Raw genomic sequence first — 14,356 nt, 5'->3', positions numbered from 1 at the left:
GCAGTAACATAATGCGGCTCGTAACGGCACGTGAGAAACTGAGCAACCCTGAGGAGCCTCCGTTGGCATGGGTACCCTAGCATGGGCGCTTGTTTCAGTTGCTGACAGGGTGATAGCGTGATAGGCTCAAGCGGCACATGCGCTGGCGGGCCAAATAGTTAGCTGCTGCCTATTTTCTCGCATTTGCAAGTGCCCTTCAGGGCTGTTGTACTACCTGCCACGGGTCGCCAAGTTCCCTAGCCGCTGCGTTCAGAGCTCTGCACTCTGCACCTATTTGGCGAGGTGACAGTTTTCGCGTTTCTTTGTTGTGGTTACTGACAGCAAAGTGCCTTTGCTCGTGCCATCGGAACGCGTCTTGTTTGGTTAGAATTTATTTTCACGCGCACTGTATTTCCCGCTGGAAGGACTGTCATTGCAAAGATTGTCACCGCGTTCCCTGATTTACAGACATGTCCGCGGACCGCGCAGAAGTCGAGACCATCTTGGGCTCCATCCTTGCAAGCGAGCAAAATGGGCTCTCCTTGCGACGCCTTGATCGTAAGTGTGCATTACGAGCCAGGAAAGCGTGGCTCGTCTTTCTGAATTTTTTCTTTAGGTTGGGTACGTAATGCGATGTAGTCATAGCGTATATTAAGAGAGACCGCGAGGTAAGGTAAAAGGCAGTCTAAACGTGCCGAACTTTCTAGTCCAATTCGTGAAACCATGACAAGCTACAAAAGTTCATCAGAATCCACTACGCAATTAACCGAAGCCTAGGTGCAAGCTAAAGAGCGAATGCATGGCGATTGAAGTTGAGTCAATGTGCCATTTGTCAGTCGGAGCATGTTAAGTTGAACTGCCCTTTGCCTTAGTACTTTCTGCCCACCGTTACGGCTCAACGGCTGTGTCGTTCTCCTAATGAGCATGAATTCGTGCGTTCGACATCGGCCACGGCACCGCGCTGGCGTATTGACGCCAGGATTCTTCTCGAAAGACTCCATTCGGTCGAAATTGATCTATTACATTGGCCAGTGGCATGTCTTGCAGCCAATACCTAACTTTGGCGAGTAAAAAAATCGAATGAGTTTTGTATTTGTTCCTTCTCTGTCAGAGGAGTACTGCTCAACTGTTGGCACCAGCATACCATTCAAAGAACTTGGACACACTTCTCTTGAGGCATTTCTGGGAACTATGCCTGAAGTGGTGACTGTTGAACGGTAAGTCTTGCCACCAGTCTTGCACATTTTTTTGTTACTGTGTTATGTCTGCTGTCTGACCATAGTAGGCTGATAGTTGTCGCAGACGTTGCAGCAGGTTCATTTTGTTTAGGTGGCCACAGCACACTTACTGTGTTTTATGTGCATCATAAACTAACGGGGATCAGCAGATGGCCACGTTGGCATCAGCATTCCGGTTGTCAACCATGCTGTGTGGCATCACATGAAAAGTACTTGCCACAATGGCTCAGTGACATCTGTGTTCAACTGTTGAGCACATGGCTGCAGGATCGAATCCTAGCTATTCTGGTTGTAGTATTTAAATTAAACCAGAGCTTCATTACCAGTACAGCATTCGCCTTGCATTCAGGAGGTGCTGTGTTGGATCCCGAGAGCCGCCAGGTATCCACTGGTTTTCTAATTTGTACAAGAATTCCCCTGGCCTGGTGCCCGGCTCTTTTAGGGTGAAATGCTTAGGAAAAGGGTCTTTGACCAAACTGTTGTGTTGTCGAGTCAGTAATTTGTTCCGCTGTCAAACAACTGAAGTTCGCCTCATGTTGTAAAGCTCATGTTCCCTCATGATATGGTTCAAGTGTCCTCCTTTAGAGAGATGAATGCAACACCTTTCCTTTCCTGACAGTGGTCAGTGGTGGCATGGTCGCACTTCTTAAAATGCGAAAGCATTATCTGGCTCATCGGCAATGAAACTCTGCATTGACCAGCGGCAGTAGTCCCAAAAATCTCGGATGATGTCACCGTAGTATCAAAGAAAAATAAAATTTCTTCCGAAAGTGCGGGTAATTGAACCCAAGACTTTCATATTGTGAGGCGAGCACATAATATATAGGCCACAAAAAACGCGTTGTTTCTTGGCGAACAAAGGCGAACCTGGTATATATGTTGCCTTACGACTGCTTGCTTAATGAGTAGGTGTGTCATTAGACAGGAAGAGGGAAAAATTTTTAATGAGCAATAAAAACAAAAAAAAATTTTGCATTCAAAGCACTTAAGTAGTCTTAAGTGCCCTCTGTAATTTTTTTAATGCTTTTTTAGGAAAACAAAGTGTCTGCGCACACACAAAAAAAAAACGTCAGCCATAATTTTGCTGTAAGTAGGGCAGTTTTGTTCTGAAATACCGTACATCACAAGCAGTGGTAAGCAGCATTGTTCAGTTTGCAAAATGCAATACTTTTGCAAGTTTGAAAACGGCCTCTAGAAGAAAAAGTTGACGGGCAGTCATACGAGCTGATATGGTGAAGCTGGGACGGCAGGGGACTTTTGCCTTACCTTGGTCATCTTCTCATTTTGTTTTTAAATTCAACTTCTCTGTCACTTTCATTCTGCTGCTGCTTCTGGAGAGTGGATGGTGTGTGGAGTGTTTTCCTCTCACATGTAGATGCCGCGATTTGGAGAAATGAGCCTATGACTGCTATCGCAGTGAAGTTTCACATATATTGGCACTTTTCTTTTTTTCACAATCTAATGCAACTTTCTGTCACTAAATCAGTCTGTATTTTATGTATCAGAGGTACCCAGAATTGAATGCTCATCTTTTTTTTTTCTTTCGCAAATACAGATATTAAAGTAAAATCTCAAGAAGTTGGCAGAATGATGCCTCTCATACACTATTTGCTTGCATTATCACCACTGTCACACTGATGGCACTGTTACACCGATCTACAAAAGAGGCTTTGGTGTCTGACACATCTTATAATTTACCAGCTATGAATGAATTCATTGTGGAAGATAAGCAAACTGTGTGTAGCATTGATGAATACTTGTGTGCTGTTTTTACACTGTTTTCAAACATTGGCAATGATTTTGTAGGATGCCTGTCTTTGAACCCATAGACCTGTCCTGAGTTTGCCAGTTTTGGCGTTGTTTTTTTGTAGTGAGGGTGAAGACGGGTCTTCTTGCCAAAATGATGGCAAAGCACACTGAGGCTCCTCTATCAACCCTTATTCACTTTGTTTTGTGTTAAGAATTCCATCTTGCTGCCCTCTCTCTACCATGGATCACTAAGTTGCAGTGTACCATGGGGCATGCACCGAGTGCTCAGTGTGGATGACAGTCTGTAGTACAATTTTTTTTTGCATCCAGAGCACATTTCATGAAATTTAACTATGCACTGTAATGCCGCCACGGTGGCCGAGTAGTTATGGCGCTCGGCTGCCGGCCCGAAAGACGCGGGTTCGATCCCAGCCGCGGCGGTCGAATTTAGATGGAGGCGAAATTCTACAGGCCCGTGTACTGTGCGATGTCAGTGCACATTAAAGAACCCCAGGTGGTCGAAATTTCGAGAGCCCTTCACTACAGCGTCTCTCATAGCCTGAGTTGCTTTGGGACGTTAAACCCCTATAAACTAAACTAACTATGCACTGTACAGTTCGCATGCTCAGAATTAGGTTGCATACATCTATTGCGGGCTGCTTTAAAAGATGGTGCCAAAATTGACTTTTTTTCCCTAATATTGTGGTCCATAAACTTTTAGCTGTAAGCTTACATTTAGTGGCTTTGCTGACGAGCACAGTTTTATTAGAGTCTAGCCTCAACATAACTGAGTCTGTAAAGTCCACAGTACACTTCATTACATTGTAATTTCGCTGCATCGATACTCATCTGATGGTGTGCAAAGTATCCTCAAAAACATGTTGCAGCTCACTCACTGGAAAAACCCTGATTTGCAATGGCACTGATTCACTGCTTATGGGCGATCTTTGCCACCAACGGAGGTGTTATATGTTCCATAGAGACTTCACTGCTTCTTACTCGTGTTGCGAGCTTGCGAACCGCCTTAGCGCATGTATTACATCACACACCCACATGTGGTAGAGGCAGTGCACCTGTCTTGAATTTGGATTCACGGTCATCACCATCTTTTTCTAATTGCAAGTCCCCAAACACATAACTGACAGATTGGCGTGTTCCATCGCCACCACTACAGCCTTGTGGGGGGGAGGTAGGGAAGGAAGGCCAGTGAGCCAAACTTGTTTCCTCCTCCCCCTCTTTTTCTCCATGTTGGCAAGAGCCAGAAGTGTCCTCTAGTCAGCACCTGGGGGACACACCAGGACAGCACAACGTTCACAAATCCTCCGAGGATCTTTTGTGCCGGTGGCCCTGACTCTCGCAGTCCTTTTGCCAAGTTTCAGGGATTGATCAACGCGATAAATGTGGTGCACTGCCTCTGCGCACTGGCAGCATGCTGCATTCAACGCCAATTTTTGGCAAGCTAGCAAATGCTGCAGGCTAGCCCCAGTGACTGTGCCGGCACTCGTGTGTTCTAGTGGTTTGCTTAACACCACATTTGCCAGCCTCACTCATACCTATTTAAGATAGCATGGATGATGGTGCACTCGCCACCGATCATTATCATTGCATCTATGTCTGCCTATTTACTCTGCGGCTGTACATTTTCCAGCTCTGGTGTGTTCTGGCGCAGACTTCGGTACTCATTCTGCTGAGCCACTTGACCTCGCGGTACTGCAATGTTTTCTTGAGTTGGCTTCAACCCAGCAATAACTTTTCACTATGTTGAAAGTGCAGCCAAATTTACTTCGTTATGCATAAGCTAATAATACATGGTGTCCTATGGATTCTATGCACACGAAACAACGAAAAACTAACATACTTTGTTACATTGAGGATTTCGTTAACATTGAAGTTCGTTACGTCGATTAAGGCACTAGCACAGGGTCTGTGCCTTTTGTGACTGCAGAAGATGCAGTTTCACTGTTTCCTCTTTATTTTCTGGTATTAATGTTTCTCATTATCTTCCCCTCTGTTGTGCCTGCCGTGTTGGCCAGGGGCTCCGGCGAAGAATTGATAGCCCGGGCAGCTTACAATGCTGCAACAGCCCACATCACGAAACTGGTGGCCGAACAGAAGCCAGGTCCCATCAGGGTGCGCAGGCAGCAGGCGCAGAGGCCCTGCCACTGGAAGGTGCATCCATACCACAAGGTAGGTGAAGGAATTAAAAGCGGAAAGCTCTTGAACTGCATGATAGGTTAATAAAAAAAATTCCTGTGAAGTCCGTTCTTTGCAGCTGCTGTTTTGCACATGCAAAATTAGATCAGTACTACAGCCAACAGTTTCTTCCATTGGTGCACACAGAAAATGGCAGATGGTTGAATTTAATGCATCAGCCTTTGTTGGGATGCCTCTCATGAGACTGTTGTGCTTCGTGTTGGTAATCTGTGCTTGGGGCTGCAGTCTGTGTTGTATTGTGTGGGTGTGTGTAGGTGGAGTTTTGTTTCCCTGCAAAGGTAAGGAAAAGACCAGCGACGTGCCAATCAAAGTCCGGATTGGCACACAGCCAGGCTCGGTTAGATGGCTGATGCTGGCAGCTTGAGCCACCTTTGCAGCAGGCTGATGTGAAGCTCGGAAAAGTTAAACCGAAACTAAGTGGTCGGACTGTTCTCATACCTGTAGACTGGGTCATCTGTATGTCATCAAGCATGCTGTTGCATGCACGCCAGAGGTGTGCATGTGACTTTGCAGCATGGAATACAAATTAACCGGTGCGAGACCTTTAGCATCCATTTAATGGGCACACGACGCCACAGACATGCATGGGTGCTGGCTGGGAGTGCCTCGGTAGTTCGAATTGCCTAGATTTTCGAATTAACAGGGGTTGAATTGACAAGCTTTTACTGTACCTCATTTCAAAGGAAATTTCGCGTATTGAACAACATTTAGAGGTGCACCTGGCACACGCCTGTATGGATTAGGCTATCCCAGATGTCAACATTGTCAGTAGCTGGCCACCTGTAAACAAGAGTGCACCTTTAGTGCTCCTGCTGTAGCAAAAGGAGTCGGCGGGAAACTAAAGCTGAAAAATGCCAGCTGCATGCATCGGCCAGCGTCTTAGTGACTAATAAAAGGCATCCGTGCTCTCTCGAGCTTACTTTCAAAGTGGTCGCTAGACAGGCTTTCAGTGGTGCCTATATAGGCGGTGCTTATAGCTAGGGACAGAAAGGTGTTTGTTGCAACAGCCATAATGCACAGCATGTGCCAAACCTATTTCTCAGTGCAAAAGGGACAGTATTCTAAGCTACTGGTTAATATTTCACTAAGTGACAGATTTTTGGTCATACTAAAAGGTTGCTGCAAATGATACCTGCACTTGCCAGATGCATTGCAGCTTATAAAAATTTGCAGCACAGCCATACAGTGATGTCTTTTATGTTGTGTATATACCTACCGACTGTACCAAAAAAGAAACCTACAGCTTTACTGTTTTTTTGTTTAGAAATAAAAGTACACAAAACTAATCTTTGTACTTCTCATTCGACACAGCACCGCGCTCACTGAAGCAAAAGTGTCTTGTTTTCAGCTGCCTGTTGTTGGGAATAGTTTCTCATTGTATTGATTGTGCTTTCAATTATAGAACTAAATTTGACTTAATGGCTGAGGTGTTACTTGGAGAGTTACAGGAAACTTCGAGAAACACCTAATTCACCTGTTTTTGGCGAGTTACATTTTTGGGGTTTTTCCCTCTCTCATTTGCACAAGAAAGTAAAACTTAAATTTACTTAAAACTTAAGTACCATATAACTGTGTGTCTACGGGACCAGAAAAGAACATTGTTGGCATTACCTCTCATCCGATTTTGGAACACTTTGTTCTGTTTGCATGTAACCATGTGGTTACAAAATGCATTTTTATGGTACTCCCTTTTTTTTACCTTCTCAGAACCCGCAAAGGTCATGGTTTGAGGACACTTGCAACTCTGAGTACATCGTTGCTGTAGCCAGGCCACTGCGTGTCAAATCTTGGTTTTCATCTGCTGTCCTTGCACTATTACATGATTCATCATCATCAACTAGTACTCGTGCTATCAGCAGCTTGTCCAAAAATAATAGGGCAGGAAGCAGCAGTTTTATGGTGGCAACTGTAGGCGGCACTTTTAAGCGGGTCAAGATACATGTCTGAACATAAGTGCACCCCACGCCTTGTTCTCTATTGGTGCAAAACTAACTGCAGTGATATCACAGTGCGTGTAAAGAGAGGCAGTATGCTCTCTAAAGGAGCGTACTGCAGGTGTCCACATGCACTTTAGTTTACCATGTCATGAAAAGGCATCCCTTCAGGAAGGAAATATTTGAGAGTGATAGATTAGGTCATGCTGTTATTTAGCTTGCAGATTTCGTAAAATGTTCATTTGTTTGTAGTATAGCTGCCCCTATTGACATGCCGAATTTGCCTTGGTTCCATAAGGATTTACAGGATGAACCATTTACTGTGTTCAGAACACAGACTTGTATGGAACTGCTGACAGCCATGTTGTTTGACTTCGTCCCTTTCGTTGTCTACTCATCATTTGTCTCACTGATGTTTTGCGGTGCGACGCCATCTTTAGTTTTCCTTGTGTGCAACCAGTATTTCCACAGATGTGTCCGTTGTGTGGAGATAAAAAGCTAATGCTCGACGCCCGCTGCAGTGGCTCAGTGGTTATGGCACTCGGCTACTGACCCGAAAGACGCGGGTTTGATCCCGGCCGCGGCGGTCCAATTTCGATGGAGGCAAAATTCTAGAGGCCCGTGTACTGTGCGATGTCAGTGCAGGTTAAAGAGCCCTAGGTGGTCGAAATTTCCAGAGCCCCTCACTACGGCGACCGCATAGCCTAAGTCAGTTTGGGACGTTAGACCTCTATAAACGAAACGAAACTAGCTAATGCTCGATAACTCCATTTAAGTTCACTTCACTATGGTGTTACGAGTCTTGTAAAGTTCTTTGGGGTTGCTAGGCTTTTCTGCCTTTATGTATCATGTTATCATAATAATGATAATCATCATCATAATTGCCACTGTTTGGTTTTTGATACATATTAGCTGGAATGCTGGTTCCCACTGGCTAGTGTGACGCCCTCGGTGTAACAACTTCATGTGCTCACAGTTGCATGCGGCACATGTTTCAGCTGTTGCGTCATGTGCAGATCTCACAAAAATGTAATGGAGCGTGGTACTGCAATTCAACTGCGTTCACGTACAACCTGTTGGAAATTGTGCAAGGTGTGCCGTGGTCATGCGCAACTGTAGCAGTGATATGGTACAGAGTCTGAGCCAATGGCAGTCTCTTAATTTTGCTCTGTGCTGTATTCAAACACTTGTTGGTTGTGCTTTGTTTTCTTTTTGTGCAGCTTGTGCATCTGCAGCATTCAAAAGGCTTTGGACATCCTTACCATCGTTGCTATTTTACAGTGTTATTTATGTTTATCTCTTAGGCAGCCTTTGGGATGGTGCTGCATTCTTTTTTTTTTTTTTACCCTATTGTTAGCAAATGCAATGGCTACCTCAGGGCCTTAAGTACTTCAGGCTATTTTCTTAGCCAAGTTTGGTTTGAGAGAGTGCAGTCAGAGTGTAGAATTAGGAGCTGTTAAGCTGTGCCCATATGAGGAAGTTCGTCAGGAAGGGATATGTGCGATATTGAAGAAACTGCTTATACTGATGAATACTTCTGCAGCCTGCTTTAAATGTTGGAAATGTTTCATAATGACATTAGGAGAAGTAACAAGAAATGCTGCTTTTAATATTCTGAAGTCAATGATGTACTGGCTTAGGCTGTAAGTGTGTGGTGTAGATTAGGGGTGTGCGAATACTTGAATATTCAAATACAAATTGAATAGCAAGCTCTGAAGTTATTCGATTCGCAAATCGAATACCTGGTATACGGATGATCGAATATTCAGTCGGCGACTGATTTTTTGGACTCTTCAATCCTTCAGAGCTGGGCCAGAGGGACAGTGCCGGCCAAAAAAGAGCCAAGACAAGACCCTTCTGTGCCAGGCCCTAGCAACCCATACCTGCTTCCGGCAACCACGTCACAGGTATGGGCATGTACATTTCGCCGGTCATTTCAGTGTTAAGCAGCATGTCCAGGGTTTGAGTGCTCTGGATATTTTGAATTCTGAAACTAAATTGTTATCATGGCCTTCAAGACTAACATTCGCAGGGTAGGAATCTTAAGTACCGTATATTGCTGTGTTAAGACCCCCCAAGTTTCAGCCCTCGCTGACTTAAAAAAGGTTAGGTAGGGTTTAAGCACGGTTATACCCAAAGGTCGAGTGATAGCCGTGGCATGGCTAGACAGATGGTCCCAGCTCCTCTTCTGTGGCTAATGACGCTAGCACGACTACGTGGTGTTTATATGTGCGCCATACGTTGACGTCGTGTCACGTGACCTGGCTGTAGCGCTGCCTCGACTAAACACTTAAGGTGAAATGTCAAAGATCAAGGGTCAAATGGCAAGCCATCATGGTGGACAAGAGGCATTGGGGTGTACCTTTGATAAACCTAATATAGTGCGAAAGCATTCCCGAATTACGAAGGTCATATTTTGGTAATAGCCCGGGCTAAATTTGGGGGGTTGCATGTTGGGCATGGTCAAATGTGGTTGTGCATTCTGAGATTTAACTTAAGGCTGTTGCTAAACAGCTTATCAACGTCAGTCAAGGTCAAGTATAGCACCAACACGGATATTGACTTTTGCACTAGTAGAGCTGTCGCTCTAAATGTTGACTCCAAGATATAGACCAGCACCGTGACGTAAGCAAGATATGTAGGCACTGCTGTTACCGTTGTGCAGCCTATAGGAATGTGCACACTGTGAGGTTGAAAAGAGGGATAAATACTGCAACGTATATTCTTGGTGAAGACGAGGTGAACGAAGTGTCTCAGAGGTGCGCGTGCTCCGGGCTTGGGTGCTCTGTGCAAACCTTGCTCTCTTGGCCTGTGTGCTGTGCCCGGGGCGTTCTTGCCTCGTTCCCGCCTTGGACCACGCAACATCTTTGGTGGAGGTGCAGATTTTACGCTGAGCACACCACGCAGCTTCGTAGTGGCTCCTCCTGTTCCTCCTGGTTAACCGCGGCTGACACAGCTCAAAACCTGCAACCCCACACCGTGATTGAGGGTGCTAGCACGCGAACATCTACCACGGCAGGCCTTGCTCTGAAGGAAACAAAGAAATGACACTGGCTGACACAAACAAGGCATTTATTGCTACAACAACAATAATGCCAGCTAGGAACAAAATACACTGAAGAATCGAGGTCGTGCGACTCACCAGCAAGGTTTCAAGCAAATGTTTGCCCACGCTAGGGCAAAGGAAAAGCTCCCGAGTCCGGACGGGACAAGCCAGAGGTAGGATGTTTCCACCACGAGGCCTGTTCTGCTAGCGGAGAGAGGAGCACTGCGCTGAAAGATCTGCACGATGACTTCCCGGGCTGAGGAGGGAGTGCTATTCCTCGCATGCGCACGTGCAGCAATCATGGCGCTCATGTTGCGGTGACTCCGGCGATTTCCCTTGTTAGTTAAAGCAACTAGAAACTAGGAAGGACCCATCGCGGGAAGCAGACCAAAGGAGACGAGTCTCCACAACATAAAGAAAAGTTTTGTAAGTAGTTTCTTTATTTCATAATGAACCCATAAGATCATCCCTTCATTAAGAAAAGCAGAGAACGGCTTTCGTATTAGCAGCGAACTTAACTGCCAACGGCCCTGAAGTTAGATTATAAAGGAGAGTGAAAATCGTTAATTGAACTCATGAGGGATAGATTAGATAGTAGACAAAATTTGAGAACTCTGCATGCTATTTTACTTTTTCACATTTCCTATACAGGTTCTGCTTGGGGTCTTATGCGCTGTTGCTCCCTAGACAAGTATAATTAACGCAGCACAGTAGGTGGCCATCAGCACGGTCGGAAGTATGCAGGTATTCCTCTTACTTCATGTTCCAGTTACTCACAAGCTGCTGTTGCGAGAGTGATTGGCCAGTAACTCAAGCTAATAATAATAATTGGTTTTTGGGGAAAGGAAATGTCGTATATGGTTAGACATCTGAATTGGGCCGTAAGGGATAGGATAAAGCAGGGAATGAAAGAAGAAAGGAAGAAAGAGGTAATTTCGACCACCTGGGGATCTTTAACGTGCACTGACATCGCACAGCACACGGGTGCCTTAGTGTTTTACCTCCATAAAAACGCAGCTGCCGTGGTCGGGTTCGAACCCAGGAACTCCGTATCAGTAGCCGTGTGCCCTAACCACTGAGCCACCGCGGCGGGTGCAGAGAGATAGCCTCTGTAACCGGCTGATAAATACACATCATAAGGCCTTGGTGTAGAAATGTGAATCATGCTTGCTGCTGGTTAAATATTGTGTTTTGCTCATGGGTGATGCTTGCATTTTATTTTGGGCCTCGTGATACAACTGTGTGGTATGGATTGTAGGATCATGAAGTTCGTTTGCAAGAAAAGGTGTCCATGAAACCAGTTCGTCTCCTTCAGCATTTATGCGAAGTGGTCTAATGGAAGTGCATTAAGAAAAAGAGGCACTGGTGTGTATACGGTTGTCTTTTTTTTTATGTGAACCGTGCAAGCACAGGAAAGCTCAGTTGGATAGAAGTGACAATGAAGTCAACACTGTGCCTATGGTGGTTTCATAAATGCAAAACTCGGCATTGTGGCTTTGGATATGTAGTGGTTGCAGAGTACACAGCAATAGGTGCCTAGATTGCAAACAAAACTGCAGTCAACCATAAGTGCAAGAAATTTGCAGGGGTGGAAGTGCTGCACCAATTGCGCCATGCTGTGCCAATTTGATCTGCTGCGCAAAGCTGCACCTAAACGGCAATCCGCCTTTTTCACGACGCGACTGCGCATGCGCCCATCCCCTGGCGGCGGTGTCGCGAAACATATTGGAAGGGTCGCTCGCTCCACTCCAGACTGGTCGTGGAAGTGTAAACCAACCGGCTTCCTACGCGGGGTGCGTTGCTGCAGCCGTCGGGCGTTCAGCGCGACGCATTTGGCGATACCTACGAAATGTGTTGCATACGGCAGCAATGCCCAATATGTAAAGGGAAGTAAACTCGGATTTTTTCGCTTTCCGAGCGCTTCCCGGGACAGCCTTCGACGCGAAGCGTGGATAAAAGCAGTTCGCCGGCTCTACGATCGTGCCGCCCTTGGGCACCGTCAAGCACGTCAAGACTGTGCGGGAATCACTTTGTGACAGGTACGGACGAGGTACTGTGTTTAAATGCGTGTGCAGTCGATCACGAAGTGTTTTATTCATGGGCAGGAAGGTCTTGAATGTCACCGCGGCACCCAGACTTCGTTCCGGCGCTTTTTGCTTTCTCAAGCAAGAAGGCCAAATGGGCAAGTGCTGTGAGCCGCTTTCAACGCGCGATGGAGCGGGCAACGAAAAAGAAGCTACGAGAGCATTCACGCATGGTGTTAAAATTTTGTCATAATCTCCTATGGAAATTTCCTTGTTTATGCCACTACACCCTGGCCAATCCCCCCGTGTGGGTATGTGCCATGTATAAAGAGGCAGAAGAAGAAGAAGGTGCGTTATACGTGTGCTCGAATCATATCCATGATGAAGAGCTCTGCGTGGTATCGCCGGAATGGATTAATGTGCGCCTCTCGCGCTCGTCTTTATGGACGCGCATGCTTGTTTAACCTATGCAGTGGTGTGTTGTGGGAAAATACAGTGAAATGCTAGCAGAGCTGCTTTGTTGCGAGTACGCTTGTGCTTTTATAGCTCGTGTAGCTATTCGGCAGCGCTTGAGCACAACGATTGCTTGTGGAAACTGTTTTCTCCAGTCGTTTTCCGTACTACGGCGTGCATGATGTAGTATCCACCTTTCATGAATGGCAGGCATATACAGCGGAAAACGCCAACCTCACTGATCTGGGATATTTCATTGAACATTATGTTCCGAATGTAGCCTTCATCTCTGAAGCGGCGGCCCTTGCTAGCTGGTGTTCGCATCGCATGCCGGATGATCGGAGATACTGAAGAATTTGCTCTTCGGTGGGCACTACAGCCTGCCTCGGACTTCGCACCAAGCCTTCAGTCAACCCTAGAAATCCTCAAGGTACCAGGTGCTGCCCAGGACACGCCATCGTTGATAGATTCCAACAAAACGTGCTCCGCAGCGGCACTCAGTCCGGCCGGGTTGGGCGCGCAGTACCCTACCAGTGAGCTTCCAGCGTTGTACGCGAGGTGGCAGCACAGGAAAATGAAAAAGGCGGATTTACGCCCATTGAAAGTATATACAGAGCCAAATATAGCCAAGTGTTATTGTCGGCTAGGCAACACTGGGCGCTCGCTACGAAACGGACGTTTCATACATTATTTCTGATGGCCTGGGGCCATATTGAGAGGAAAAAGTAGTTCAGGAGCTTGACATGCCCGACACGTTTTACGCCATCATGATTGACGAGAGCCCAATCCCTGAGGCCAAGGTGCAGCAGCTAGACATGCTTGTCCGCTACTATTGTGCTAACACTGAAAATGTTGTGGGGGTGCATCTCCAGTCCTTTCATTTGGGCCATGCGGCCACTGATGAGCTGCTTTCCTGCATTGAGGATGCCCTCAGTGACATTCGCAAGAACAACATGATATGTTTTTACAGTGACGGCCCTAACGTAATGAAAAGCCTTAAGCGAAGGCTAAAGAAGGGAGTGAGCCCTGACATGGTTGACATCGGTGAATGCTTCCTCCACAAAGTTAGCAACTTTTGTTGCTGGGCTGGATATGTTCTATGCGGAAGTGCAGTCTTGTTACTGATGTCCACTACTATTTCAAGTTTTCCACTAGGCATGTGGACATGAAGGAGCTGCTAAATGATCTAGGACTGCCAAAACTACAGTTTTTGTGGCACATGAACAGCAGTTTGCTGACACTGCTACCTAGTGTTGAGCAAGTGCTAAAGTCATATGATGCCCTCACAGCATTATTCTCCAAAGCTGGACAGCCAAGGTGTTCATCTATGAGGCTTGGTTGTCTGTCATCTGCATTTTGTGACAAAGCACTGCGAGCAAAGTTGTTTTTCCTTAAAAACACTGCTCAGATATTTGACAGATTTCAAATGGTCTTCCAAAGCAAAGACCCTCTCCTGCATATTTTCTATGACGAGATGTTGGTTCTCGTGAAGTTTTTGTACTAGCTGCGAACGAAATTTCTCAGTCGCATTTACTTTCGCCAGCCTGTTCCAAAAGCGCTCTGAAATAGCCTACAAATTGCTCCAAACCTGCTACAAAACGGGACTTTTGCTGCTCCCATGCCTGCTTCAAAAAGCTGGAGCCTGCTTCAAAAAGCTGGAGCCTGCTTCCACGCCTGAATTGGGCTAGTTGGTCTTCCAAATGTCTATTCAGATTTTAG

At 46.1% G+C, this 14,356-nt stretch overlaps 1 protein-coding gene and 1 pseudogene across 3 annotated transcripts in view; both read left to right on the top strand.

The window, feature by feature from the left end:
* Positions 1-59: 59 nt before the first annotated feature.
* Positions 60-14,356, top strand: part of LOC144128134 (uncharacterized) — a 50,834-nt gene continuing 36,537 nt past the window's right edge. The window contains exons 1-5 of one of the 3 annotated variants that reach the window (XM_077661225.1): positions 60-362; positions 448-537; positions 1,091-1,196; positions 5,000-5,153; positions 8,920-9,021. In XM_077661225.1, the coding sequence (XP_077517351.1) occupies positions 450-537; positions 1,091-1,196; positions 5,000-5,153; positions 8,920-9,021 (450 nt within the window). In that variant the 5' untranslated portion in view covers positions 60-362; positions 448-449. The remainder of the gene's footprint in view (positions 363-447; positions 538-1,090; positions 1,197-4,999; positions 5,154-8,919; positions 9,022-14,356) is intronic. The other 2 variants (XM_077661224.1, XM_077661226.1) reach the window with 2 other exon arrangements.
* On the top strand, positions 9,121-14,141 carry LOC144127679 (uncharacterized; annotated as a pseudogene).

Source organism: Amblyomma americanum, chromosome 4 (genome assembly GCF_052857255.1).
Source record: "Amblyomma americanum isolate KBUSLIRL-KWMA chromosome 4, ASM5285725v1, whole genome shotgun sequence".
In the NCBI taxonomy this organism is placed as follows: domain Eukaryota; kingdom Metazoa; phylum Arthropoda; class Arachnida; order Ixodida; family Ixodidae; genus Amblyomma; species Amblyomma americanum.
This window is presented reverse-complemented; position numbering and strand designations above follow the sequence as displayed.